Source organism: Anabrus simplex, chromosome 11 (genome assembly GCF_040414725.1).
Source record: "Anabrus simplex isolate iqAnaSimp1 chromosome 11, ASM4041472v1, whole genome shotgun sequence".
NCBI lineage: Eukaryota > Metazoa > Arthropoda > Insecta > Orthoptera > Tettigoniidae > Anabrus > Anabrus simplex.
This window is the reverse complement of record NC_090275.1, coordinates 45,677,400-45,704,999: the sequence shown is the minus strand read 5'-3', so window position 1 is coordinate 45,704,999 and position 27,600 is coordinate 45,677,400. Positions and strand designations below refer to the sequence as shown.

The window sequence follows — 27,600 nt, the reverse complement described above, 5'->3', positions numbered from 1 at the left end:
TACCTACTGTAAATAAATGATATTTTACTGATGTTTCTTTCTTTTCAGGTATCCACACTACGAAATCTTGGGTGATCCTGTGGTAGCGAAAACTGCAGCAGTAGCCACTCGTTATTCCGACAGCTCATTAAATGGAATCATCATTGACATCCACTTCTTGTCAATGACCGATTATTTGGTGTGCACCTTCTCGTCTCAGGTATTACCCTCTCTTCTATTAGCAAGTAGTTCACTTCCCTTAGTTTTATGAAAATCGCTGTAAAAGAAAGTAATCATGAAGTAAGAATTACAGCTTCATAGTGTCTAATTGGATACAATCTTGGAGAAGGAGTTTTTGTCTAATCCTTGTCCCATTTCTCTACGGGGTCGGGTATGAGATGAGATGAATCTGTCGTGCAGAAGGAGTTTGAGGTGAAAAATAAAGATGGGGGATGATAGAGCAAATGAGTCTTCTTAACCCAGTGCTGGTCAGGCTCAATATATTGCATCTTATGGGAAGTGCCACAGCAGTTAAGACACAATGTATTGCGTGTCGAGCTTCCGATTGTCATCTCTTTCCTTTTGTATGTTTTTGAGCAATGATTCAAAAACATACACTATCTGCCATCTATTGGCTACGTTACTGAAGCTTGTGCTTCTTCGTATCCTCACAGGAAATTCTGTAAAAGTTTTTGTACGTGAATGTCTACGGCTTTGGGAATCAACTGCTAGCTGACGAACATGGCTGTTCACAGACGTACTGAAGTAGTACTGGATAGTGAGAAAGTGTTTGAAATTTTGACGAATGATGTAAGTGAGGATTCTGATTTTTCTCATACGAATTAAGAAGTTTATGATGACTTCATTCCTGAAAATATCAAAATCGAGGGTGAAGGAATAAGTGATAGTGACTAAAACTAAAAAGAATTACAACCTCCATTTGCAGAGAGGTGCAAAATTTGTATGGTGCACAGTTCGCGGAAAATAATTATCCGGGAACTCCTCTCTCAGCTTGAGTACAAAAATGGACTGATGTAATTGTGAAAGGACTGCATTGAATTTTAGGAATTATGCTGAGGGTCATGTACACAAATATACCATAGAAATACCTAGATATAAGATACTGATCAATTCATCCACACTCCTATATTTTTGCAGCTCGTGACTAAATGGTTAGCATGCTAGCCTTTGGTCGCAGGGATCCCACGTTCGATTCCTGGCAAAGTTGGGAATTTTAACCGTCATTGGTTAATTTCGCTGGCATGGGGGCTGGGTGTGTGAATCGTCTCTTCATGATAATTTCATCGGCATCATGACGTGCAGGTCGCCTATAGGCGTCAAATCAAAAGACCTGCACCTGGCGAGCCGAACATGTCCTCGGACACTCCTGGCATTGAAAGCCATACGCCATTTCATTTATCATTATAAATCAATTCTACAGTTCTTTCATTTCAATGATAACAGTTCCCTACCCCAAATTGAAAAAAAAAAAGAAAATCAGCCCAAACGAAGAACCAAAGAACCATATATTAGTGCAAAGACTGTAACAACATCCGTATCCACCACCACATTTTGTAAAATAACATGCAATAACCGTCATTAATCATGAAGATTGTGTGATTTTGTTATTTTTTCACTCTTTTGATGTATGGCAGCCATTTTTAAAAATATAATGTATTATGTGTTAAAATACCACTATGTGACGATGTTGAGCAAATAAATACTGGCCCGCAGCACATGTGTCATTTATAATGAATGTTCGCTGATACTGTTCATGCAGTACTGAACCTCAGATGACAGAACCTTTCTGGTCAGAGTTCTAAAATGAAATATTATCACATAGAGGATTTTTCTAGGAGCAGTAACAATATAGATACTTCACACTAATGTTTTATTGGTGATGGTTTTTGATGCCTTCTTGGAAGTCTGTAAATATCAAAAACTACACTTACATTCACTCTTATGTACATGTGCACACTCATTTCTTAGTAGATCTCTCTTCACAATCAGTTGAGAAAGAAAGACACTGCATAGAGGTCTCTAGCAAGATAAAGAACACCTTTATTCACCCATGTGGAAGTGCTGAATGTTGCATAGATATGTTTGAATTTTTTTCTTAACTTAAATTTTGAACAAACAAAGTGCGTTAATGTAAACGGAGTATGTTATGTCGGAAGTCTGTAAAAAAATATCCACTGTTACCTTATTCATCGCTGCAGGCTTTTTATTAGTTGAGAGAAAGGGATGTTGACAATGGAAATAATATATATAATAGAGGGGTATAATGAATTCCTGTTTACTTTGTAAACACAACTCTCATCAAATAGAAATTTACACAAAATTTACAGGATATTGGAGTCTTTTCTTGAAGCATCTTCCATTTTTGGGAGAAGGTACTAAGACTGCTGCAAACATCAATTCCCCTGATTTACAGACTAATATTTACCATGGTTTATGTGGTCTGTCTCAGTTACCTTTTCTTTTTTTTAAAATACCTACTAACTGAAATGTTTCCATTCTTCTCTTTTCCAGGTGTGCCGTGTAGCATACGAAATAATGCAAACTATGTATCCTGATGCAGCGGATCGATTCCGATCTTTGGATGACATATACTACTATGGGGGCCAATCGGCCCATAACAGAATTGCTACTATCGCCCATCAGAGTCGCAGTTCCAGCGAGATGGATCTGAAGGTTGGTCATGATTAGAATATTGTTTGAAATTAATACATCTCACGATTGTACTGTAATGGGGAGGAACAGTATGTTTAGCTGCTAGCTTTCCATGTAGACTGCTAGAGCATCACTTAAGCCTAATTCACATGGGGATAGTTTACTGGAGTCAAGTACTTGAAACCTCTAAACTTGAAGCCAATACTTTTAACCCCTCAGCGTCGCAGCCATTTAAAGAGCTTCCTACCCCGCGGCCGGAAGAGATTTCAACTACGCGCGACTGAAATACATTGATTCACTTAAAGCGTTACTACAAGTATAAGAGTAGCCCGATATTCACAAAATTTGGAATTCGTTATGACAGAACTATGCACATGCAGATAACTACATAATTGTTTCACATTTCCTTAATAATTTAGTTCCGTGTGATAGAGTTCGAAGCACTCTTGGAGACAGACCCAAATCACACTCCTGGCAGCAGTACACTGACGTCTTCTTTTCGCCGTGTTTTGAATACTAGATACAACATCTCTGAGGTTTGTATTTCTCACTCTTGGGTGCTAATTTGCTGATAAAATGTCTTTCCTGCAACCTTGGAACTGTATTATCTGATGCGCGCCGGCCTTGAACATTTCGTTGCCCACCCGAGCGAGCGTATTTTGTAAACAAATCTTTCACCAGCTGAACCCGATAAGGTAATTGCTCAATATTTGTCTCTGTGACTTGTGTGAGTATTATTAGTTATTTTAGCAATCAGAATTCACTGTTGAAAACTTCCCTTTGACCTGTATAATTATCTATAGTCTCTTACATGAACTTTCCAAGTACTGTTTCCTCCTCATCGTTGCTCTCATCATTTACCAGTGCTACATCATCTATTTCATTATCACTGCTGCTCATACTGTCACTACTACTTTCGACTAAACTTTATCTGAATTATACAGTATTTCAAGCACGTTACTGTCAGTCAAACCACGGCTGAGCGCAGCGTGTCAAACGGACTGATGAAGCTGCAGTGAGGCCGAAAGCAGCAGGACGAAACTGAATGAGGGGAATAACATTTATGACGAAACAAACCAACTCGACACATATTTCAGATGAAAGGTCGAGTCATCGTCTTTCAAGTGAGATATATACCATGAACAGCTGGTTCTCGTATCGTATGACAGAAAGTAGCAATAACTCATGCCTACACAGAGTGCTCGTGGAGAGCTACGAAAATATTACGAGCTGAGAAATAGAGAAATATATAATAAATAAACCACACTCCCAATGTACAAATAGAGCAAAGAACATCACTCGAAAAGACAACTTCTCAAATCATCATTTCTTTATTTTATTCTGTGTGAAAGAATGAAGAAAACAGACTTTTTAAAAAGCAGAGATCAGTGCTCAGACTTACATGACAAATACAGTACTTATCCTTGCAAACACAACTACATTATGATTTTCAGTTCTTATTTACAACAATGATAAACCCGAAAATGTCTTCTTGGAAGCAAAACAATTTGCATATCAATAACTCCAAAACTTTTTGCGCTATAGCCGTAAATGTGAAACCATGTATGGGTCTATACCACGTATAGAGGTCGGCGGCTACGGAAGAAAACAGGGTCTATACCACGTATAGAGGTCGGTGCTGAGGGGTTCATCAGACAGGGTAAGCACTCGCTAACTATTCTTAGAAGCGCATGTAAACTTTAGTGGTTCAGTATTGCAGTTCACTAGTAACTGTCTGTGAATTTGTATTCAGTTCATTGAAGTGGAGATGCCAAGAGCACAAATATAAAAATGGGTACAGCTAATTTGCACATTACTGTTGCATGAATTACAAAACTGTCTTAAAAAGGAGCAGAAGAGGGAAACTTGAATTAAAGGATGGATTAGTAGAAAGGCTCTGCTTGGTGCATCTTAACAGCTTGTAGAAAGAACTGGCTGGAGGCGATCTGTTAGCTTATAGGTTCAAAAATGTTGAGAAACTATAATATTTGGGTGGCATTCCACTTTTATTTTGTTGTTTCTAAATTATAGTGTGATGACGACACCCGTAGAGCGGTATTTAAATGTGATTTCTTAGTGAACTCCTATGGTATTTAAATGTGAGGTGAATGGGTTAAACAGTTTGATCTTTAGAATAATGATGAAGAAAAGTATTTCTGATCATTCCAAGGGGTACGATGCGCATTCGTATCCCTGAAATATCACTATAAAATTTGTCACAGATGGAACATAATAATTGCTTTTGCACATATCAAGTGAAAAATCTGCGGCAAATTAAGAAATACTGTCGTTATTTGAGAAATATGAAAACATACTTAAGGCTTGTAGACAGGACTGGTTTATGTCGTACTCCGCTGCTGGTGCCGTCTTTTGTTACTTTCTTCAGGTCGAAGGCTAGCACCGTGGAATGGGAGTGCTATGTCTGTGGATTCTCATTATCTTTGTCCATATGACTAGAGTGGCCAGTTCAAACAGCAAAATGGAGGTCAACAGAAAAATATCATGATCCCTGAACCAATAAATATTTTTATTTTTGTTCGAATGAAAGTAGCTCGATCCCTGGACCAATAAATCGCTATTCCACAGAATTATTCTTATGTACATTGGCCATACGATTTTGTCGCCTATTAAATATTGCATATCGTGACACAATTCAGGAAATGATGTCATTGACAACTGAAGCAATGAAACGAAAGCAAAGAACTTCAGTGAACACAGACATCACACACGAAATTGTTGAAAGTATAAGACAAAAGACATACATATGTCACTCTGAGCGTAACACCAAATGTACTTGTAAAGTGGTAAAGTACGTATACATAATATTCTCCAAAAATCAAATATTTCTTAATTTGCTGCAGATTTTTCACTTGATATGTGTAAAAGCAACTATTATGTTCCATTTGTGACAAATTTTATAGTGATATTTCAGGGATATGAATGCGCACTATACCCCACTCCAAGTGGGGTTTATAATAAAATTTAAAGTTGTTAGTTTGTTGTTAATCTTGTGTGAAGAGATAAGTCTGCAGTCTTCTTAAAGCACGTACGAGTGAGGAAGAGTGCTCGATGGTAAGCAGTTGTGTTAATATTAGCTGGAAGGTGCGAGTGTAGCTTCTTATATAGAGTTGAAAGGGAAACTTGGTTTAAAGTCTCTTTATTAATTATGATGTTAAATTGGTTAATGTAAAGGTGATTTAAAGAAAAAACATTGTATGTAATTTCATTTATCTTTTTGACTGTTATAAATTCTTCAGCATCCCATACATAGGGCCGAAACCAGTACTGTACTAGAAAATGTTTTAAGTACCTTGTAATATAAAATAGTATTGATTATATGGAAAGTCCAATCTTTATACTTGTGATCATTGGAATTATCAATACGGGACATAAAGTGAATAGATTATGAAATCTTACCTTATAAAAGATGCTGGTAGTGTCATCCTTCATGATAAGGAACTTTATAAACACCATTAGGAATTTTTGCACACCAATAGCGAGAGTTACAGTAAGACTGTTCACACGACCATTAAGATGAAACCAGGCCTCATCCAAAAAGAACACAAGCTGTGGGTCTAATAAAGAAACATCAGGTTTTTAACAGTGCGCCCATGTAAACCTGTACTGTTTGATGTGTAACAGCTTTGTAGCTCTGTTTGCAGAAGAAACCAAAACCCCCTACTAGTTGTACTGATCTTGTGAGTGATTTATTCGGTGACCGTTCAAGATTTGCACCAATGTCATGTAGGTTTTCCTCTGTTAAAACTGTTCGTGTGCACGCATGCTTTTTATTGAGCACTGAGCCAGTAGTTTCAAATTTATTTACAATTACGTGAATCTATGCTCATGAAGGTGTCTGTCACTTCACCAGGAAATTGCTCAACAAAGTTTACCTATTCAGTAGAATAATAATGTTGTTATATAGATGTAATTACAACATTCTAATTATATACAGTACTAGTTTCGATGAAAAAAAAAAAAAAAAAAAAAAAAAAAAAAAAAAAAAAAAAAAAAAAAAAAAAAATTTATTGTATTCAATAGGTGGACAGTAGAAGTTAACTCATTGTAAATCTCAGTTCAATACGGACAAAAAATGAAATTTCTTTATGTTAACTGACTTTTATTTAATATAACTCTTATATACGAAAATACGGTGTTGCAATGATAACTGTCTGACCATGTTGTCAGCTGAGCAGTGTTGCCAACCCATAAATCTTTTCTCCGCTAAATTCCGCTAAATTTCGAACTGAAGCAAACAAGCACATACCAGCTGTTTTGTTTAAAGAGATTAACTCAACACTCGCCAGTTTCAGAACAGGAGTTCATCTTCTTCTACTCCCCGCATTATGTGCTCTGAAGCAGATATGCTGCGTTGAGGTCCTGGGGTACCATTCTTTTTCAAAGTATGCTGGCAGTTCACAGCAGCAAAGCACATACGGAAATTTTCAAATCTATTTCGAAAGTTATTTTCACTTTCATTACTCTTTTCATTGTTTTTGATAAGTACGGAAAGAAATAATGTCAAACAGTTTCGCATTTATATTGCACTGCCAATGGATGCACCTTCGGTATTTGGGATTAGTGGGAAGCTCAGTCAACTAGTCTTTAAAAGTTTAGTTATTTAACTACCTTTTACAAAATATCTTACTACTTTTAACCTATTCTTTCGACATATTGACGTACCAAAAACAACCTGATGTCAAAAGAAACACGTTATCAAACAAGACACTACTCGGCTCATCAAGAGTACAGTAACGATTGTAACAAATTCTGACTGAGGCTGTGGGCCAGAGTTGGTCTAGAAAACAAGTCGTAGTGTGCAGCATAAGTTCAGTACAACGGGAATACGTAGACTATTATGCCGTAGTAAGTTCTATATTATTTTTTTCTCGTGGTGATGAAAGGTGATATTGTTACCGCTGAACATCGCTAAAAGAAGTTTGAAAATCCGTCAAAAAATCCGCTGTCCGCTAAATGGAAAATTTATCCGCTGTTCTATTTAAAAATCCGCCAAATTTAGCAGAAAATCCGCTGAGTTGGCAACATTGCAGCTGAGATTCTGACTGGTAGGTCAAACACGTGCACACTCCTTGCAAGGTCAGCCACTATGTACAGCTGCTTAGGCCTCGGAGAGTAGATACGCTGCAGGACGCTCTGGGTTTATAAGAGAGATCCTATAGTAACAAGTTCTGTCTCTAGATGGCACTTGATAGCTGTTTTTGATCTATTTGTCACGAATCAAGAATACGATGCAAAAATCAGAATCACCTATGATTTCAGACATGAGAAATGCTAAGAGAAGAGGAAATATATGAAATAGTTAATGCGGAAGGTGATATAAACAACTCTGGTAACAAAATAGACAAATTGGGTGGGTAATGCTCGTGTGTTTAATGGTTATGTATCATAAATAATTTTGATTAGGCCTAAGTCACTTTTGAATAAAACTTTCCATAGTTTAAGTCACTTTTGTAATGAAAATGTCAATAAGGGATACAGTTTACCACTTAGAATTAGTTAACACGTTCAATACGGATCACGCGCTCCAGCGCGTGACGCTACTTTATAAGCACGTGCAGAGCACGCGCCTAGCGCGTCATGGGACGGTTGCTAGGAAATGTGAATCACAGGTTTCCCGCATGGTAAGAAAGGCTCCAATTGTCATCCCGCACATCGTGTAAGTCCAGTCTACTAGCAGATTCATCCGTAGCCATATTTGCGCATGCGTATTCCGCTTCCCGCGTATTTCCTCTCCAGTGTTGTCGTCATACGTCATCATTCATTTATGTGATCTCTGAGCAGCAAGACCACTCAAATCGAGGCAAGACACTGCATTTTCTGTTTATTATTACTTCGAGAGAATTACTAGTGTTTCCGCTTTTCAAATAAATACGGTAAATTCCATTACTGCAATATGTTCAGTAAAGGAACTGAACTTGTAATTGTCATTTATTCTTGCATCATATATGTGTTTAACACGAACAAAACTTCTAATTGTCCTTTATTCCTGCATCATATTTGTAAGTAACTTGAAATAACGCGCAGTAATCATTTTTGACTGCGTTGTGATGCTTATGTTATTATATTTGTATATTTTTGCAGATGGCCGACAATGTGGTTCCTTCAATGTTACGAGACCCACCCGTTTAGCCAAAGTGTTCCAGTTTTGTTTGTCAAATTCTGTAATAGAGAAGTGTAAATATGAATATACAGTATTTATGTGTGTAACATACTTTATACATTTGTTTGCTATCCGCGGTAAATAATGCACAGTAATCTACCAACGCGCGTGATCCGTCTGGTGACCAGTATTACTTCTCGATTTCAACTACCGTGCGGGTCACGCACCAGGCGCGTGAGTGGGATAAGTCCACGAGTTCGATAAAACTCGTCTTACCAACGTACAAAACTTCGATAATTACAACTTTTAAAGAGTCCCACATGAATATTTTGTTCAGGTTGGCGAGTATGTCACGCTCTGCTAATACGCAGTGAACGTGTTAATAGCCAGCATTAATGTTTAGTTTGTATCTCTTTCATAATCTCTATTAAACATTAATAGAGAAACAAATAGGTTGAAATGACTATCTATTTTTTTCATTTTTCATAGTGATAAAGAACATACTATCTGCGCACTTTTTAGCGATAGATTTACACCCTAGTGATGAAACGGTCGACCTCGGCAATCTTTGAGATTCGTACTGGCAATCTTTGAAACACAAACTGTGAATCGCTGTGCGACATTTGGCATACACTTTACGTACTAGTACTGTTGTTATTTACACAGCAAAGCCAAACTATAGAATTCACTCTAGGAATAAGATTCACATCGAGAAATGTTATATAATGTGTTTGTGACACAGTTGTTGGCTTAAAATAACAAAGGTTCAGAAAATTCATATCGATCGATCATATTATCGAGTCAATTCAGATTTCATTTCCATTCAGTTGGCAGTGCTAACGGAACCGGAAGTGCTCCCTCCTTACTCCTCAAACCCGTACACAAATCTATCGCTAAAAAGTGCGCAGATAGTAGTACTACTTTTGCACCGTTCAGAACATGAATGGTCTAATGACTGTAGTATAAATGTAGAAGACTGCACCTTTCAGATGGTGTATCACAAGTTAAAATTCATTGAGTAGGTAAAAAGCAGGAACGTTTTGAATATCACTAAAATTACTTGGATTCTGGGAACAAGTACAAAATACAGGCTTTGACCTGAGAGTGTTAATGTTTCGTACATGTAAAGCTTCCTTGATAAATACTCTTATGTTTTGATGATAACCTCATAAAAATCCTATCATTGTTTCACAAGATTAGTGCACACAAGCACCTGCTGGGGACTTTATTTTATAATTTAGAATGAATAACTCTTCCATTTCTTTTTCAGGTGGGTGATCTAGTGGGTGTTGCTGGAAACCACTGGAATGGGTACAGCAAGGGTAAGAATCTGCGGACTAATCAGCTCGGCATGTACCCGTCCTTCAAGGTTGTGGACAAGGTTGAAGTGGTGGATTTCCCAACCTACCCAGAAGTACCTCTAAAGAAACCACAGTCCTCTCCAGAGTCATGAGACAGTGCGATATGAGAAATCTCTCTGTCTGGGGAGTGTACTGGAAGAACTGAGCCGAAGGAAAAAGAACTCCTTACTCGTGAGGAAAACTAAGCAAAATAGTTCTCATTACTGCGAACCGTCATCCAAGGTGGAATCTGCAAGACAGTTCCTCATACAAGTTTTAATTAAACCCCTCAGGCAATTCCGATGGCTTAAATCATCATAACTGCATCATTTACTTCAGGCCTGTATTGTATTCCATGGTTGAGAAGATTTATGTGCAGTGGTTGTGATTTTTTTATTTTACAAAGAGAGACAACATCGTAGTGACCTTGTGTAATTCTGAATTACTGGTATTAGCAATAAGATTTTGTATTTTATGGCCTACAGTCAAAAGTTGCTCATGTTTCAGGTAGATTCTCACAAGTTCTGGATGTGTCTAACTTCTTGTAGAGTGAACAGGACTATCACTAGGAAAAATGTCTTGAGTTGTTGCACAAGGAACCATTTGTATGGAGGGAGTACAGAAAAAGGATTGTGAGGAAAATGTTTCTCTCTATACTTGCTTTAAATTGATGAGACCAGGATTTAAAGCTAACCCACACTATTTTTTCCAGGTCTACAGCCCATGTGTGTACTCTTTTAACCATATTGGTTTAGCTTGATGAGAAAGATATAATTGCTGTGAAAATATCTGTGGAAGGAAAGCCTTACTAAAATATATGTGTATTTCTTCTGTGTGCTCCTTCCTCCTCAAGTCCTTATTTTTTAGAACATATCTTTAAAACATTCACAGTGGCATGTACCACTGGTCGTTCACACTTACATCCTGTTTCGTAGCTCTCTGTTTCCTCAGCAGAGTTAGTGGAGAATTCAGCTCTTGTCTATATTTTCAGGAGTCATGATATATGGGTTGGTTATCAGTCATGCTAGGTAACAATAATGGGGCATACAAAGATGAGAAATAACATCTGAAACTATCAATAATGGTGAGGAAATGTGATGAATGTATAAATCTCTGCAGTCTTACCAGCTGCGTTTTGATGACCAGGTGAATTAAGGCTCCTTAAGAGAGGCTGTCTTTTAAGCCGTCCTGAGGAGAAAAAAAGGCAGATTGCGTATATACCACTGGTGGTACTCGAGCAGCTTTTCTGTCAGCCGTCAAATTCTACTGGTGGTACACAAGAAAGGCACCGAAAATATACTGTCTTTGCTGTTATAAGAATATTGTTTTCTTGTTTTTACCACACCAGTACAGAAGATGACAAAGTTCCGCTTAAAGCAGAGATAAGGAATAGTAATATTGAAATTGGTCACAAATGTGTTAATGCCAAATCAGTCAAAAATTTTATGGAATAGCAATAAAAAATTAATTTATAGGCAGATGGAGTAACACGGTTGGTAAAGCACTTTCGTCCTGCACTCAACCTTACAGAGTCAAATATCATCACAGTCAGCTGTAAGAGATCCATCTATAAATTCAGAGGTGTTACTACACTTCAACTTCCCATGCAGTGTCCAGTCACTTGAATATTGGCAGTTTACCAAAGCGCAGGTGCTCTATAATTTGACAGCAAAAATAGCTGCTGGGGGTCAGATTGTGATGTACTTCTAGATGTGAGGCAAAGGGTCAACACAGCCTGACTGAAGTGGGGCCAAGTCATGAGAGTCCTTTTTTCATCAGAGGATACCATTCATTTTGAAATCAGAAGTGTATAAGACAATTATTTGCCCAAGGGAATTATACAGGACAGAGTGCTGGCCAGTCAATACTAATAATTATAATAATAATTGTTTTGTCAACTGACATTTCCATCATGCTAAGAAGTTGAAGACAGTGGGGAGATCGATCGAAGTCAGTCTCAGGGATACAACTAAGGCAGGGCCTCTCAGTGTATGCACCAGTGCATTGCGCGGTGCACGGTGCAAAAGACGACTTCGCTTGGTTGACCAGAGTGCAGACCTCCACACCTCGATTTGGAGCAATAGCGCTGTCTCTCTCTTCCCCACGCCTGTCTCCCTCCTCCTCACTTGCTCCGTAGCGCTCCAAATCCGAGCTGAGCTTAGCTGAGTAGCCCAGAGGCGAAGCGTTGGTCCGAGCCGAGTGAGACCGATGCACTATGCACAGGAACTCTGCGCCTCAGGTTGCACGCATGAGATTTTGGACATTTAAGTGACGCTGAACTAAGGTATTGAGGCTTAGAGGTTGCCTCAAGATGTTTCCTGGCTGTTATTTTATGGCTTTAAGCAAAAGGAAGCACAGCGAAAGGATGAAGAGATTTTAGGAAGACAAGAAGAAATGTGTGCTAAATAAGTTCACACGCGCTCCTTAGTTGGGCATAACGAATAATAAAAAATAAAAAGATCACCAAGCTTGATAGCTGCAGTCGCTTAAGCGCGGCCAGTATTCGGGAGATAGTGGGTTCGAACCCCACTGTCGGCAGCCCTGAAAATGGTTTTCCGTGGTTTCCCATTTTCACACCAGGCAAATGCTGGGGCTGTACCTTAATTAGGGCCATGGCTGCTTCCTTCCCACTCCTAGCCCTTCCCTGTTCCATCGTCGCCATAAGACCTCTCTATGTCGGTGCGACGTAAAGCCACTAGCAAAAAAAAAAATTCTTTCTCAAGGGTTGGTTTTTCCCTCACACTCAGCAACAGATCCCACCTCTACTGCCTCAAGGGCAGTGTCCTGGAGCATGAGACTTTGGGTCGGGGATACAGCTGGGAAGGAGGACCAGTACCTTGCCCAGGCGGCCTCACCTGCTATGCTGAACAGGGGCCTTTTGGGGGGATGGGAAGATTGGAAGGTATAGGCAAGGAAGAGTGAAGGAAGCAGCCGTAGCCAATAATAATAATAATAATAATAATAATAATAATAATAATAATAATAATAATAATGTATGTGTGTCTACCCCTTACCTTCGTCCATTTTTTTGATGCGGTGTCAGGGATGAGGTGAGATGAATTTACATGGCCCCTTTTTTTTTTTTTTTTAAATGGCCAGATTTCCTTCCTAACGCCAACCTCAGTTGAGGAGCTAATGAAGATGAAATTAATAATGTCCAATGCCTGGATTTGCATGGAAGCAAAAATGGGAAACCACAGAAAATCATCCTCAGAACAGTTGACAGTGGGGTTCGAACCTACTCATCTCACGAATGCAGAGCTTTGGTTCCATAGCCATAGCGCATTAACATGCACAATCACTCCACTCGGTTTTAAGGAGAAGAAGAAGAAGCCACTAACAAACATAAACAAATATTTTACATCATGGAGATCAAGATCCTTTGATGGCCACTTGGATGCAGTATGATAGATCATGTTTACGTTCACAAAGTTTGTAAGAAGTGTGACAAAGCACCAATCATTGACAATGTGAAATTCATTTACGATGGTATGGACATATACTGCTCTATAACAGCAGTTCAGTTTTTAAGAAGAGCACTCAATCCAATCCCTGCTGGCCGATGACCAAAGAAGTGTTAGCTTGACACATTACGCAACAAAATGGCCACGGTGGAAGTTATCATTCAAGATGATCTTGATTGCCAAAAATGGAAATCAAGGAACAAGGTGGTGGTGATTATTGTTTTAAAATGAAGTAAAACTGGGCACTAATCAGAGAAAAAACGGAAGGAATCCGTCACTTCAAATAATGAAGGTGTTGGTCGAAAGAAGGCAAGGGCAAACAAGAGTTGACCAAGGGAGGTCGAATAGGATAGATGAAAGTCAGGAGCCTTGCATAAGTAAGTGGAAACAATTCCAGGACTCGGCTAAGGGCCCTGTGGTCCCCAACCCACACTCCCAAGTTGAGAACCTCTGGGGCCCTTTTTAGCCGCCTCTTATGACAGGCAGGAGATACCATGGGTGTTAATTCTGCCGCCCCCACCTACAGGGGAATCAAGGAGCAAACCAGTGACTGAGGTGGAATAAATGCTTCGAAGAAGAAGACGAAAATACCTGGTAGTCATTGCAGTTGTATCCTCTTTGAGGTTGTTCTGCAATGTTGTTCTTATTTCAACTTCATATAAGCAATTTTACCTTGCAGCATCAATTATAGATAGTATTTATAAGGGTCAGTCAAATGAGAACTGAACACCCGCTACAACGTGACCATGGAATGGTTTTATTTAAGATAAGCGTTAATACATTTATCCCACTGGGAGACAAGAATATAAATTCCAGTTTTGTAGGAAAAGGTAGGTCAGTGACGGATTCACAACCGCACCCACTCTTGCACTTCCTCGTCTGAATGAAACTGATGTCCACAAATGTCTTTCTTCCTCCGTGATTCACCGGTTCTCCCGGATAAGGCCATCAATCCGCCCTGTCACATCAAGAGTAATGACTTGATAGGCCTGTCCTGGGCACGCAACGTCTTGCAGTGATGTGCGCCCTTCTCAGAATTTCCTGTGCCACTCTTGCACACTCGTCATGGACATGCAGTGTTCGCCATTCACAGCAGACATACAATGATGAATTTTACATCCTCCAGCACCCTTATCCACCAGAAAAGGAACCACACTTCTCTGCTCTTCTTTGGTTGCCTTCACTTATACAGCTGGACGAACAAATTAGACCAGTCCGTGCACCAACAAAGACATAACCCAGCAACAATTTCGTGCACCTGTGAGTTGTCACTGTGCAGTTCTCCTACCACAGCGATAGCAGTATTGATACATAACAACAGCATTGCCACCTTTCATGTGTGTGTTATGGCAGGTGTTGACACTTTACTTTTCATTTGACTGCCCCTTATACCTCCTCACGTGAAGTGAACAAAAGATTGCATTTTCCATTGTTCCATTCAGTCTGTTTTAGCTCTCTTTAATACTTTAGTGTCTGTATCCTTTGTGTCAGTGAAACAGAAATAATTTCCTTTGGATCCCTATTTCAAAGACTGGTTGTCGTCTCATGGAGGCAACTGTCGGCATCTGTGGCCCTGCACCATATAGTAGCCTGTACAACAAAGCAAAACAAATATGTGGAATATCAACCTGCCAGTATGACTGTTGCCCAGCCATATGTCCTGCATCAAACAACTCCCCAGTCAGTCTCATGAGGCTGAGTGAACCTCGTTCTAACCTTCACTCCAGAATTAAAATCCTTGGACTAGCCAAGAATCAAATTTTAAAAGTTAACAATTTGTACATATGTTGCAAGCCTGATTATCTGAGGGTCTGTATTAACTGATGCTCTCATTTTGTCAACATAATTAATAAAATTAAAGATAAAATTTGTGTGACTGTAAAAGTGAAATTAACGAACTTGTAGCTCCATAACAAACAGTCTTCTTGCTGCTGAGCTTGTTAACCAAGAAGACGTAAATTTTACATTCCAACGACTGTGATGAAAGTGCTAGTGAAGACATTGAATGCATTTCTTACTTAGATGGCCTATGGACGATCGAGACAGCCCTCACCTACATAGATTTGCTTTGGTTAAGGTGTCACAACACAAGAGTGACCAGAGGGTTTACAAGTCAAAATAACAAATAAAACAGGACAATTTTTATAAAGAAAATTTCATTTGATAAAAATTAGGTTATTAGGGCCTATCCTGTAAAGTATTGTACATGAAATCCATTTTTATAAGATAAGTTGAATTATTTTAATATTTGACTTCAGTAGCAACAATATTATCACCTAAACCACGATTTGCTACACGTGTTAACTGAGACACCCTTGGCCCCAATTACCTTGGATAAGTGGGTTTGTACTGAAAATAAAGTAGCGACATGGTCCAACCAAGAAAAAGAACTCAGTCGTTTTCAAATACGAAGCAGTTTTGCCTTGAGATGCTACTCAGAATTGTCCAATCAAGCAGCTGCCAAGTTGTCGCGTTATCCCACTCGCTCAGTGCATTGCGCTCTGCAAATTTTACTGTGTTAAATATCACTTGTGCCAGGCCAAAATAGATTTACTCAATGAAAATAACCTCAACAGAACAGCTTCTGTAATATTAAGGTGATACATGTGTATTCAAAAGGAAATTAATTCCCATATTTGTAATGAAGAAAAAGAATTGAAATGCCTAACTGGTACTCTTTTGTTCAGCAAGAAGCAGTATGAAATACAATTAAATAATGTGTACAAGATTAAGGATTGATTAACAGATCAAATTGACAGTTAAAAGTTTAACTTCACAGTCACAACATTAAAAAAAGAAGAATAAGAAGCAGAAATGTATAATGTAATCAGAACTATTGTAAATTTTGAAGAGAACAAGAGATAGTCAGGAGAGATTGAATTGAGGGGCCTGAGAAATAAGTGGAAGCTATGCTAAATTCAACTGAGACCCTATAGTTGCCATCCACAAATTAGTCGGTTGTAACCTGCATAGAGATGCTAGCTTTGAGATATCCTACCATCCTTCTTTAGGTAGAAACACTATCCTGGTTACAGCTAGTGAGCAGATAATTTAGAATGTCTCACCAATAGAAAATAAAGTCACAAAATTAACCCAAACAAATACAAGAACCTGGATACGAGTGTTGTACAGTCACCTGTTTCAAAAGAATGTTGTAGATAGTTTGAGCTTGCAATGAAAACTGTATTCAAATTATTATGTCCAGAAGTAACTACAGTGAATTTCTCTCATTGGTTGGCTAGCTATTAAGTGTTGATCCGTCACTCCAGCTGTTCTCGAGTTGTGAAGTGTCACTTTGGGGTATAATTCTCATACTCCCTCCGCATGTGTACACGGTAGAGGAAAGGGTATTTATGTATGATAATTATGTGAAAACAGAGTCTTGCAGGGAAGTTGTTAGGCGATGTGTAACACAATTTCCAGGTGTACACCCTCCACATATAGAGACGGTGCAGAAACTCATAAACAAATTGAGAGGAACTGGTTCTTTACTCGATAAGAAGTAAAAACCGTGTACTTAACGAGGAAAAAGTACATGAAATCGCAGAAAGATTAGAACATACGCCTACAAAATCTCTTAAGACGACTTGGACAAGAAGCCATGGTTTCAAAAAGCTCAGCATGGCGGGCTACGAAAATGTTAAAATTAAAACCATACAAGAACGTATCCGGAGAGAAATAGCCTCAATTACGAAGGCAAACTTATGCGTGTGAATCAGTTTTTCCTAAGATATGCCAGAAATGTGTGGATGCAGGAGGAGAACATTTCCAACATCTCCTGTCATAATGTACGAGCTTATTTTCTTAATCCTTAATTATTAATTTTCTTAATTCTTATTTTCTTAATTTTAACTGTTATCTCATGTCATGTCCGCCTCTGTGGTGTAGTGGTTAGCGTGATTAGCTGCCACCCCCGGAGGCCCGGGTTCGATTCCCGGCTCTGCCACGAAATTTGAAAAGTGGTACGAGGGCTGGAACGGGGTCCACTCAGCCTCGGGAGGTCAACTGAGTAGAGGTGGGTTCGATTCCCACCTCAGCCATCCTGGAAGTGGTTTTCCGTGGTTTCCCACTTCTCCTCCAGGCGATTGCCGGGATGGTACCTAACTTAAGGCCACGGCCGCGTCCTTCCCTCTTCCTTGCCTATCCCTTCCAATCTTCCCATCCCTCCATAAGACCCCTGTTCAGCATAGCAGGTGAGGCCGCCTGGGTGAGGTACTGGTCATGCTCCCCAGTTGTATCCCTCGACCAAGAGTCTGAAGCTCCAGGACACTGCCCTTGAGGCGGTAGAGGTGGGATCCCTCGCTAAGTCCGAGGGAAAAACCGAACCTGGAGGGTAAACAGATGATGATGATGATGATGATGATGATGATGATGATGATGATCTCATGTCATGCACGGATAAAGTGAGTGAAGTGCTGTCCCTGTTGCTATGCTGTGGAGCGGGCAGTGATGAGTCAACGGGAGGCAGATAAGCCGGGCGTGTCTGTCGGCCAATCAATAAGAGAAACTCACTGTACAAATGTTCTAGCATGATTGTACCTTTGAGTCCTGCTCATATGAACCCCAGTAATCTGCAGATTTGGTTTATTTGAACTAAAATGGTAAAATATTGAGGTGCAAGCCTCAAAGATACATCTAGCACTGTCTAGCGATACCTATCGAAAATTAACTTTTCAGAGTCATCTGTTGGAATTAATTTGGCTTCTAATCTTGGTTGTTATTTATGTAATCGAGGCTACCACACGAAAATAGAAATGGAATGTTTAAAGATGCCTTTCGGAATGAAAATTATTTTTATTATTCAGGCACACATTTGCAGCCAAAGTCTTAAAACTCATCTTTGGCACAGTGCTACATTTCAGGAATGATTTATCTCAATCCAAAAGTTTGCCAGTCCAAACAGGCCTAGGTCTCGATTATTTCAGATTAATGAGGACTTCACTGTAGTTGGAAAAAAATGTCTTAACATTTAGTTATAAAAGTATTTCAAAGTAAAAAATTATTGGTCCATAACATGGAAAATGTTATCCAGATATCACCATAATTTATATGTAGAACAAGTAAATATTGAAGTATTGATATGATGGTTCTTCTTCTTGAGGCGCCTTCTCCTAGTGGAGGTTGGCGGTCCACATAGCCAGCTCTGGACGTGATGTTGCAGCATGGAAAGCATCTTCTGAAGTGCAGTTGACCGAGCTCGATAGCTGCAGTCGCTTAAGTGCGGCCAGTATCCAGTATTCGGGAGATAGTAGGTTCGAACCCCACTGTCGGCAGCCCTGAAAATGGTTTTCCGTGGTTTCCCATTTTCACACCAGGCAAATGCTGGGGCTGTACCTTAATTAAGGCCACGGCCGCTTCCTTCCCACTCCTAGCCATTCCCTGTCCCATCGTCGCCATAAGACCTATCTGTGTCGGTGCGACGTAAAGCAACTAGCAAAAAAAAAAGAAGTGCAGTTGTGCCACCTTCGGATGTCCTTCAGCCATGAATTCTTCCTCCTGCCAACAGACCTTTTCCTCTGTATTTTACCTTCAATGATGAGTTGTAATAGCTGGTACTTCTCACCTCTCAAAATGTGCCCTAGATATTGGGTTTTTCTTTTTTTAACAGTAAGTAATAGTTTTTTGTTTCTTCATGCGATGAAGGACTTCGTCATTTGAAATTTTCAGCACCCACGGTATTCGGAGTAGGCGGCGATATAGATATATTTCAAAAGCATCAATTCTTTTTTCTAGATTTTGGTCAAGGGTCCAGCTTTCACATCCAAAGAGGAAAATGGAGAATACATAGCACCGAATCATTCGCATTCTTAATTGCACACTTAGGTCCGATTTTGTAAATAGCTGTTTCATGCTAAAAAATTGCCTCCTGGCCTGTTCTATTCTAGATTTTATCTCCCTCTTGGAATCACATTCCTCATCTAGCACAGTACCCAAGTATTTGAAGGAGGATACTTGTTCAATCTTACTGCCGTTTATTGACAGGGTTGCTGGAATTTTTCTTTTAGAGAAGACTACAACTTTGGTCTTGGAAGCGTTGACAAACAGGCCAAACTCTTCACTGCGCTGGACTAATTTGTCTATCATGCGTTGGAGCACAGGTAATTCATTTGCTATGACAACAGTATCATCTGCGTACCTGATATTGTTAATTGCCTGTCCGTTTATAACTATCCCGCTGTTTTCCTCCAACAATACCTCCTTAAATATTGCCTCAGAATAAATGTTGAATAAGAGAGGTGACAGCACACAACCCTGACGAACACCTTTTCTGATTGTAGACGCTTCTGTTGTTCTTTGGTTAGCTTCCACTTAAATTGATGTTTATTAATAGGAATTAGCTGAAAAATGATGGAAATCATTGAATTCTAATTCATATCCTCTGAACTGTCACCAGACAGGGTGTAGCATTTCCTCATCATGGTCTTAGCACATATGTTCCTCACTTTAATTTATTAGGGTATTGAAAATTTGGACGTACTGATGACTTCCTGGACACAGGTTTTTCAAGGACTTCCATCATTTTGATCTGGCTTTTATTTGAAAATATTATTGTATTGTTTCGTTTGGAAAAACATGTGCCCCCCCCCCCCCTACATTTTCCTCATTGAAAATGATTATATCTCCTTCCTTATACTCAAGCTTGATGACTGACACAGCTGATTTTCACGGGAATGGTAACAGATTACAGAAAAATGCATCACATCAAACAATAAACAAGTTCATTGTTAATTTTGATCATGTTTTTATTCTGATCGTGTACTGTATATGACATATTGTATACTTGAATGTAGTTACAGTACGTCAGTAAATTGTTGTTTTGTATCCATTAGTACGAAGTAATCTGAAGTGGTAATAATATTCATCAAAGGCAGAAAACTAGTAAGTTTTGATTGTTGGATTGTCTTTGATGGTTATTTGTCCACTTATGTGTTACGTCTTGCTGCATATACCACTGGGTTCAAGATATTCCTAGAATATTTGTTTTTTCCCCAGAATCCATGTAGGATATTTATTTTCCATTAGTTGTTGACAGCAGTGGCGTATGCTGGGATCAAAACATGGGCTTCCACTAGACTTAGATTACCCCTTTTCGATGGTTAGTTTAGTTAACGTCAAGCCTTAAATGTTTTGAGCTGCAGCCAATAGTCAACAGAGAAGCCTGCTGTGTTATCAAGGCTGCTTCACACACTACTGTCCTGGCCTTTGCTACTGTCAGTACTGTACACCTGATTAGTGGAGACGGTAGCCAAAGCTTTAGCAAATTAAAGCCTGGCTTTGTGGCTAAATGGATAGAGTGCTTGCCTTTGGTCTGATTGCCCCAGTTCAATTCTCAGTATCAAACCCCTCGTACTGTAAATTCACCTGGCTTGGGGACTGGGTGTTTATGACGTCTTCACAATTCATTTCATCCTCATTAGGTGACCACCAAGCCTATACAGATGCCATGGACCATTATTATTATTATTATTATTATTATTATTATTATTATTATTATTATTATTATTATTATTATTATTATTATTACATTAAAAATTTTTTTTTACAGCATTACCAGTGGTCGTACCCATTGTTCACTGGTTTATTAGCTTCGCCGGGAGATCACTGGTGGTTTCAGATCCATGAACACGGGTTCAGTTCCAACCAACAAAAAAGAACATTTAACCTAAAAGACTGTATTTTATTTTAGCAGATCTACCTATAAAAAGAAAACTATATTACTCCTATAACAGTACCCCTGCATTGTCTTCCTACAAGGATGTAGAATTAAGTGGAAGTGAAATACCAGCGCTCTTGTTATCTATATTATTAAATGAGAAGTATGGGGTGAGGAAGTATATACGATGAAATGAGGAGCTCATGATTGTTTATAGCAGTGGCGATCTGACGGAGCGAAGCCTAACACACCTATCCCCTTGGTTCCCGCACCTATCGGACGTTCAGGAGCAAGCCACACAAGGTGGGGAGAGGGGAGAGGGACGCAGAGCTTGGGCTGCAAAATCAGCTTCCGATGCCTTGCTCTCAGAAATGCATTCAGTGTTTCTTCTCATTGCTTTCAAGTTGTGTAGACGGAACACTGTGTCAGATGCTCACGTTATAATGTGCTTTAGATTTCCATCATTCTCATTCGAGGTTTTTTACCGAGCTCGATAGATGCAGTTGCTCAAGTGCGGCCAGTATCCAGTAATCGGGAGATAGTGGGTTCGAGCCCCACTGTCGGCAGCCCTGAAAATGGTTTTCCGTGGTTTCCCATCTTCACACCAGGCAAATGCTGGAGCTGTACCTTAATTAAGGCCACAGCCGCTTCCTTCCCACTCCTAGCCCTTTCCTGTTCCATCGTCGCCATAAGACCTATCTGTGTCGATGCGACGTAAAGCAACTATCAAAAAAAAAAAAAAATGTCATCCCTTTGTTATGATCTTTCATTTCTCTGACTGCATTTTCTACGGGCAGGTTAAAGAGATGTGGTGACAGTGGGCAACCTTGTCATACTCCTCTTCTAAATTTTGCTTCTCTTGTAGTACCATTAATATTAACTTACGTGGTTTGAGTTTTATATAAATTCAGAATAAGGTGCCTGTCTTTCCAGTCAAGTCTCATATTCCTCATTACGTGAAAAAGCAATTTCCACTCAACAGTATCGAAGGCCTTTTCCAAGTCAATAAATGCTACATAAGTTTCGCTGTTGATTTCTATCCTTCTTACCAAAATTTGATGTAATACAAATATAGCTTCCCTAGGGAGTTAAATCTAACAGGGATTAATGTTTAGCCTTCGAATGTATGTACTGTAGCTCAGAGCAGCATTTTCCTAAAGCCCTTCCGACTAGGTATCTTTTACAGCTAGGTTGTACAGTATGTCGTAGATTTTTTGTAGATTAATTGAATTGGTCAGTGGAGAAAGGAACTAAATTGACAGAGAACACTGATACTTGCAGGTACCGTATCGAACTTTGTACCTCTGGTTGATTTTTTAAAAATTGTCTTTATGCCACAGTGACAGAGATAGGTCTTATGGCGATGAAGGGATAGGAAATGGCGAGGAGTGGAAAGAAAGTGGTCGTGGCCTTAATTACCCCCATTAAAGCCTGAATTTATTTTTGTGAAATCTTTGGAAATGTTTCAGGTAAGTTTTTTTTACGAAAGATACCGGTAATGCATTTGAGCACAGAATTAACATTTGTTGAACATTTTGACCGTTACCATATGGTGAAATGAAATGCATATGGTTTTTAGTGTCTGGAGTGTCCAAGGATAAGTTCGGCTCGCCAGATGCAGGTCTTTTCATTTGACTCCCGCAGGCGACCTGCGCGTCGTGATGAAATGAAGATGACACCTACACCCTGCCCCCGTGCAAGAGAATCGAACCCGGGACCCCTGTGACTAAAGACCTGCACATCAACCATTTAGCCATGAAGTCGCTACGCTTTGGCGTTATCAAAACTTAATGTATGTTTAATATAATTCTAGAATATATAAATTAGGGTGTGTATGAAAGTTACTAATTGAACTTTTTAAAGTGAAGAAGTACGGTACTATTACAAGCTGAAGAAGTTCATTGCTTCTTTACTTTGGTGTGTGACAAAATTCAAAGCATGGCATGCACTGGGGATTGAAAGCGCTCAGGGGTTCTCTTTTGATATTTATACTCCACTTGTGTTCACCAGACTGAGACTTATAATTTACCTTTATTTTTTAAAATTTTGTTATGAAATTGTTTTACTGTATTCTTTGTCTTAGCTAGTCTCCAAGTGGAGGAAGATTTTGAAAATAAAAAAGAATTCAGCAAGCTGTTCATACAGATGAGGAACAGTTCTCACTACTACTACTACTACTACTACTACTACTACTACTACTACTACTACTACTACTACTACTACTACTACTACTACTACTACTACTACTACTACTACTACTACTACTACTACTACTACTACTACTACTACTACTACTACTACTACTACTACTACTACTACTACTACTACTACTACTACTACTACTACTACTACTACTACTACTACTACTACTACTACTACTACTACTACTACTACTACTACTACTACTACTACTACTACTACTACTACTACTACTACTACTACTACTACTACTACTACTACTACTACTACTACTACTACTACTACTACTACTACTACTACTACTACTACTACTACTACTACTACTACTACTACTACTACTACTACTACTACTAAAATGTTTTCATTCCTTCCCTGAAGGGGGAGGCGGGCCTCTTAGTTGGTAACGCCGTCTCTCGGAGAAGGTGAAGGGGTTGGCGGCCGACGCCTATACTAGGAATTGTCCCGGCATTCACCTTATTGCAGGAGAATAGAAAACAACGGAAAACCATTCTCAGGGCAAACGACGGTGAGGTCCAGCCCTTTTCCGACTCGCGAATACAGAGCCACGGTAGAGCCGGTAGAGCCTTCCCATTTTCCGTCAGATGCTCTATCCAAATGAGCTATTGTGGCCTAGGTCATGTTTGTTCTGGTGGAAAGGGTCTAAGGTACTGAAGATGAAACTTGGTGCCATTTGTATGCAGCACATTGTCTGTTTGAAAGATAAAATATATCTACAATCAAATACAGTGCTCCTATCATTCTATCTCTTCTTCTGGTCAAATTTAGCCAAATCGATCTCCTCTCACCAATTTGATTCAGTATCTTTTCATACGTGATTGGAAGTATCCATCTCCATTCTTCTGTAACACCACATTTCAAAAGCTTCTATTCTCTTTCTTTCTGAACGAGTTATTGTCCATGTTTCACTTCCATACAATGCCATGCTCCAAACGAAAGTCTTCAAAAACATTTTTTCTAATTCCTATATCAATGTTTGAAATGAGCAAATTTCTTTTCTTAAGAAAGGCCTTCTTTGCTTGTGCTAGCCTGCATGTTATGTCCTACTTACTTCTTCCATCATTAGTAATTTTTCTACCCAAGTAACAATATTCATCTACTTCCTTTAAGACTTCATTTCCTAATCTAATATTTCTGTATCACCTGACTTCGTTCTTTTGCATTCCATTACTTTTGTTTTGGACTTATTTATTTTCCATCATGTACTCCTTACCCAAGACTCTGTCCATACCATTCAGCAATTTCTCCATATCGTCTGCAGTCTGAGATAAAATAACAATATGACCGTATATCACCAAAATGATTAAAATATGGCCAAACAATAAAATTGGTCTAATATGCATTTATATGCAACAAAAAAAATTTTAAACGGGGCCAGAGACCCGCCATTCACACTTATTTTTCTGATTTCAGGTAAAATGAGCTCAGGAAAGAAGTATAACTTTTCCTTAACATCTGAACCTTAATAATAACGTACTTACATATGATTATTAATTATTGAAAACCTACAACCTGTTTTCCAGTCATTGACCGGGTCAGGGATGTAATGATTGAAACATATATAGGCTGTTATTACAATGGGGTCGCCACTTCCAAGGTGATTTATTATGAGAGATAACTGCTATGAAATGATAATGGAGTGTGTTGCTGGAATGAAAGATGACAGGGAAAACCGGAGTACCTGGAGAAAAACCTGTCCAGCCTCCGCTTTGTCCAGCACAAATCTCACATGGAGTGACTGGGATTTGAACCACAGTATCCAGCGGTGAGAGGCCGACGTGCTGCCGTCTGAGCCATGGAGACTCGCTTATTAACTATTATACTTAAGAAATAAAGGCACTGAATTACTGTATTGCTTGAAAACGGCTAGCATGTGCAAAAAGGAATTAAGGGTTTTGCTTTCAAAGTACTATTTAAAACTGTTGGTCACCTTGACAAAGGAAACTATTTGACGTGGACAAAACAAGGAAGCCACAAAGAAATGTATAAATTCTTGGATAATTTTCTAATAAAATAAAACACCTGAAACCCGTATTTAGGAAATTGATTCTGTTTCAGCTTAGCGATCAGCTTGTCAGACCCTGACTGCAATAACGCCTGATACTGATACTGATGATCGAAGAAAATTTGAACATTGTTGAGTCCTAACCGTACCAATCAGAAAAAAAACCGTAATGTTTGCTACATTTGTGCAAATAATAATAATTTAGTGTGGCTATTTCTAGCCGGGTGCAGCCCTTGTAAGGCAGACCCTCCGATGAAGGTGGGCGGCAACTGCCATGTGTAGGTAACTGCGTGTTATTGTGGTGGAGGATAGTGTTTTGTGTTGTGTGTGAGTTGCAGGGATGTTGGGGACAGCACAAACACCCACTCCCAGCCCCCGAGCCATTGGAATTAACCACTGAAGGTTAAAATCCCCGATTCGGCCGGGAATCGAACCCGGGACCCTCTGAATCGAAGGCCACTACGCTGACCATTCAGCCAACATTTGTGCTGAAAAGAAGAGATGAATGACCACTTCATACAGCAAGCAGTATAACAAAGATTTGTATAAATGATCACAGGGTATTTGTTTGTGTAAGTAGTAATTAGATCCTAAAAGAGAGGCTCTGATTTGTGTCTGGAATGTTAGAAGTGCTTAGATCCTTGTTTAATACTAAGATGTGTATATTATTTGCAAATAAGTAGTAGCGTCATTAAGTTCGTGGACGGGTCGTCTAGTGTCGCTGTGGTGGCACTACAGCGGAGAGTTTGTATGAAATCCAGTAGACATAATACGCGACACTGAGCGAGATATCGAGCTCACTCTAGGGATAGACCTGAACAGTACTGATTCTCTCATAAGAGCACGTGTACCGGTATTTTTGTGTGAAATTTTTGGTGTTATTTATGCGTTTTCAGTGAGTTGACATAAATAAATAGTAGTGTGTGTCATTCCTTGATATCTCCTCTCAACATGAGGGGAAAGGTATGTGCTGAGTTTGGCTGCAGTAATCACGAGGTAGAGAAAAATGCGCGGTCGTTCTTCAGGTTCCCTCGTGACAAGAACATGTAAGTAATATTGTGTTTGCATATATATTCTTCCAGTGACAGAGATTTTTATAGTACTTCATAATCTTCTGACCTGCTCGACCCATATTTTAACTGGAATAAAATGTAATACGCATATTTTATTCTATAGTGCAACAGTTTACCTTCAATACCGATGTGTTGTAGGTGTGATCTGTGGGTTTTGAAATGTCACAGAAGCGATTTGGATAAGGTGCACAAGAAAGAAGGGACGTTACGCTTATATAAGAATTATAACATCTGTTCAGATCATTTCCAGGCCAGCGACTTTAGAAATCCTCGACAATACAGCCAAGGGTATGTTACATTTTTGCTCTAATTGTACGTAAATATTCCTTAAAGCATCACTATCGACGACATTTCCATACTTTTCTTTCTTTATTCCTCTTCTCAGATTAAAGCCGGGATTTTATAGATTATCTTTCTGTTAGTAGACTTCATGTTAGGAGGAAAATTGTCCAGCTATTAAATGTTAATTCGCCGGGCTGAGTGGCTCAGACGGTTAAGGCGCTGGCCTTCTGACCCCAACTTGGCAGGTTCGATCCTGGCTCAGTCCGGTGGTATTTGAAAGTGCTCAAATACGTCAGCCTCGTGTCGGTAGATTTATTGGCACGTAAAAGAACTCCTGCGGGACTAAATTCCGGCACCTTAGCGTCTCCGAAAACCGTAAAAGAGTAGTTAGTGGGACGTAAAACAAAAAACATTATTATTATTAAATGTTAATTCATTGCATCATATGTGTAAGGAATGTGCCGATATTTTTATTGACAAGTGTCTTAATGTGATGATACAATGTTTTTAAATGAGAAAAAAGACAAATCCAACCGTAAGAGTTCAGGCAGGAATGCTAAAACTAAAAAAGTAACGCATAAATGAAAGATCTAGACATTTCACACCAGTCCATTTCACTTGTTGTTTATATGTCTAATTTCAGTCTTTGAATAATAACCTTTTAAATAATTCTTCATTCATTTATCCAGAATTGCTTTAGCAACTTCGAAGTTAATATCTCAATAACACTTTCTTTCTAGACGTAATTTATTTATCCATTTCCGTATATACATTTCCATTGATATTTGAATT

At 39.1% G+C, this 27,600-nt stretch overlaps 1 protein-coding gene across 5 annotated transcripts in view; it reads left to right on the top strand.

Moving 5' to 3' along the window:
• Positions 1-10,944, top strand: part of FucT6 (alpha-(1,6)-fucosyltransferase) — a 415,916-nt gene extending 404,972 nt beyond the window's left edge. For all 5 annotated transcript variants that reach the window (XM_067155180.2, XM_067155183.2, XM_067155184.2 and 2 more), the window contains exons 9-11: positions 49-199; positions 2,512-2,673; positions 10,044-10,944. In XM_067155180.2, the coding sequence (XP_067011281.2) occupies positions 49-199; positions 2,512-2,673; positions 10,044-10,226 (496 nt within the window). In that variant the 3' untranslated portion in view covers positions 10,227-10,944. The remainder of the gene's footprint in view (positions 1-48; positions 200-2,511; positions 2,674-10,043) is intronic.
• The last annotated feature ends 16,656 nt before the right edge of the window (positions 10,945-27,600 follow it).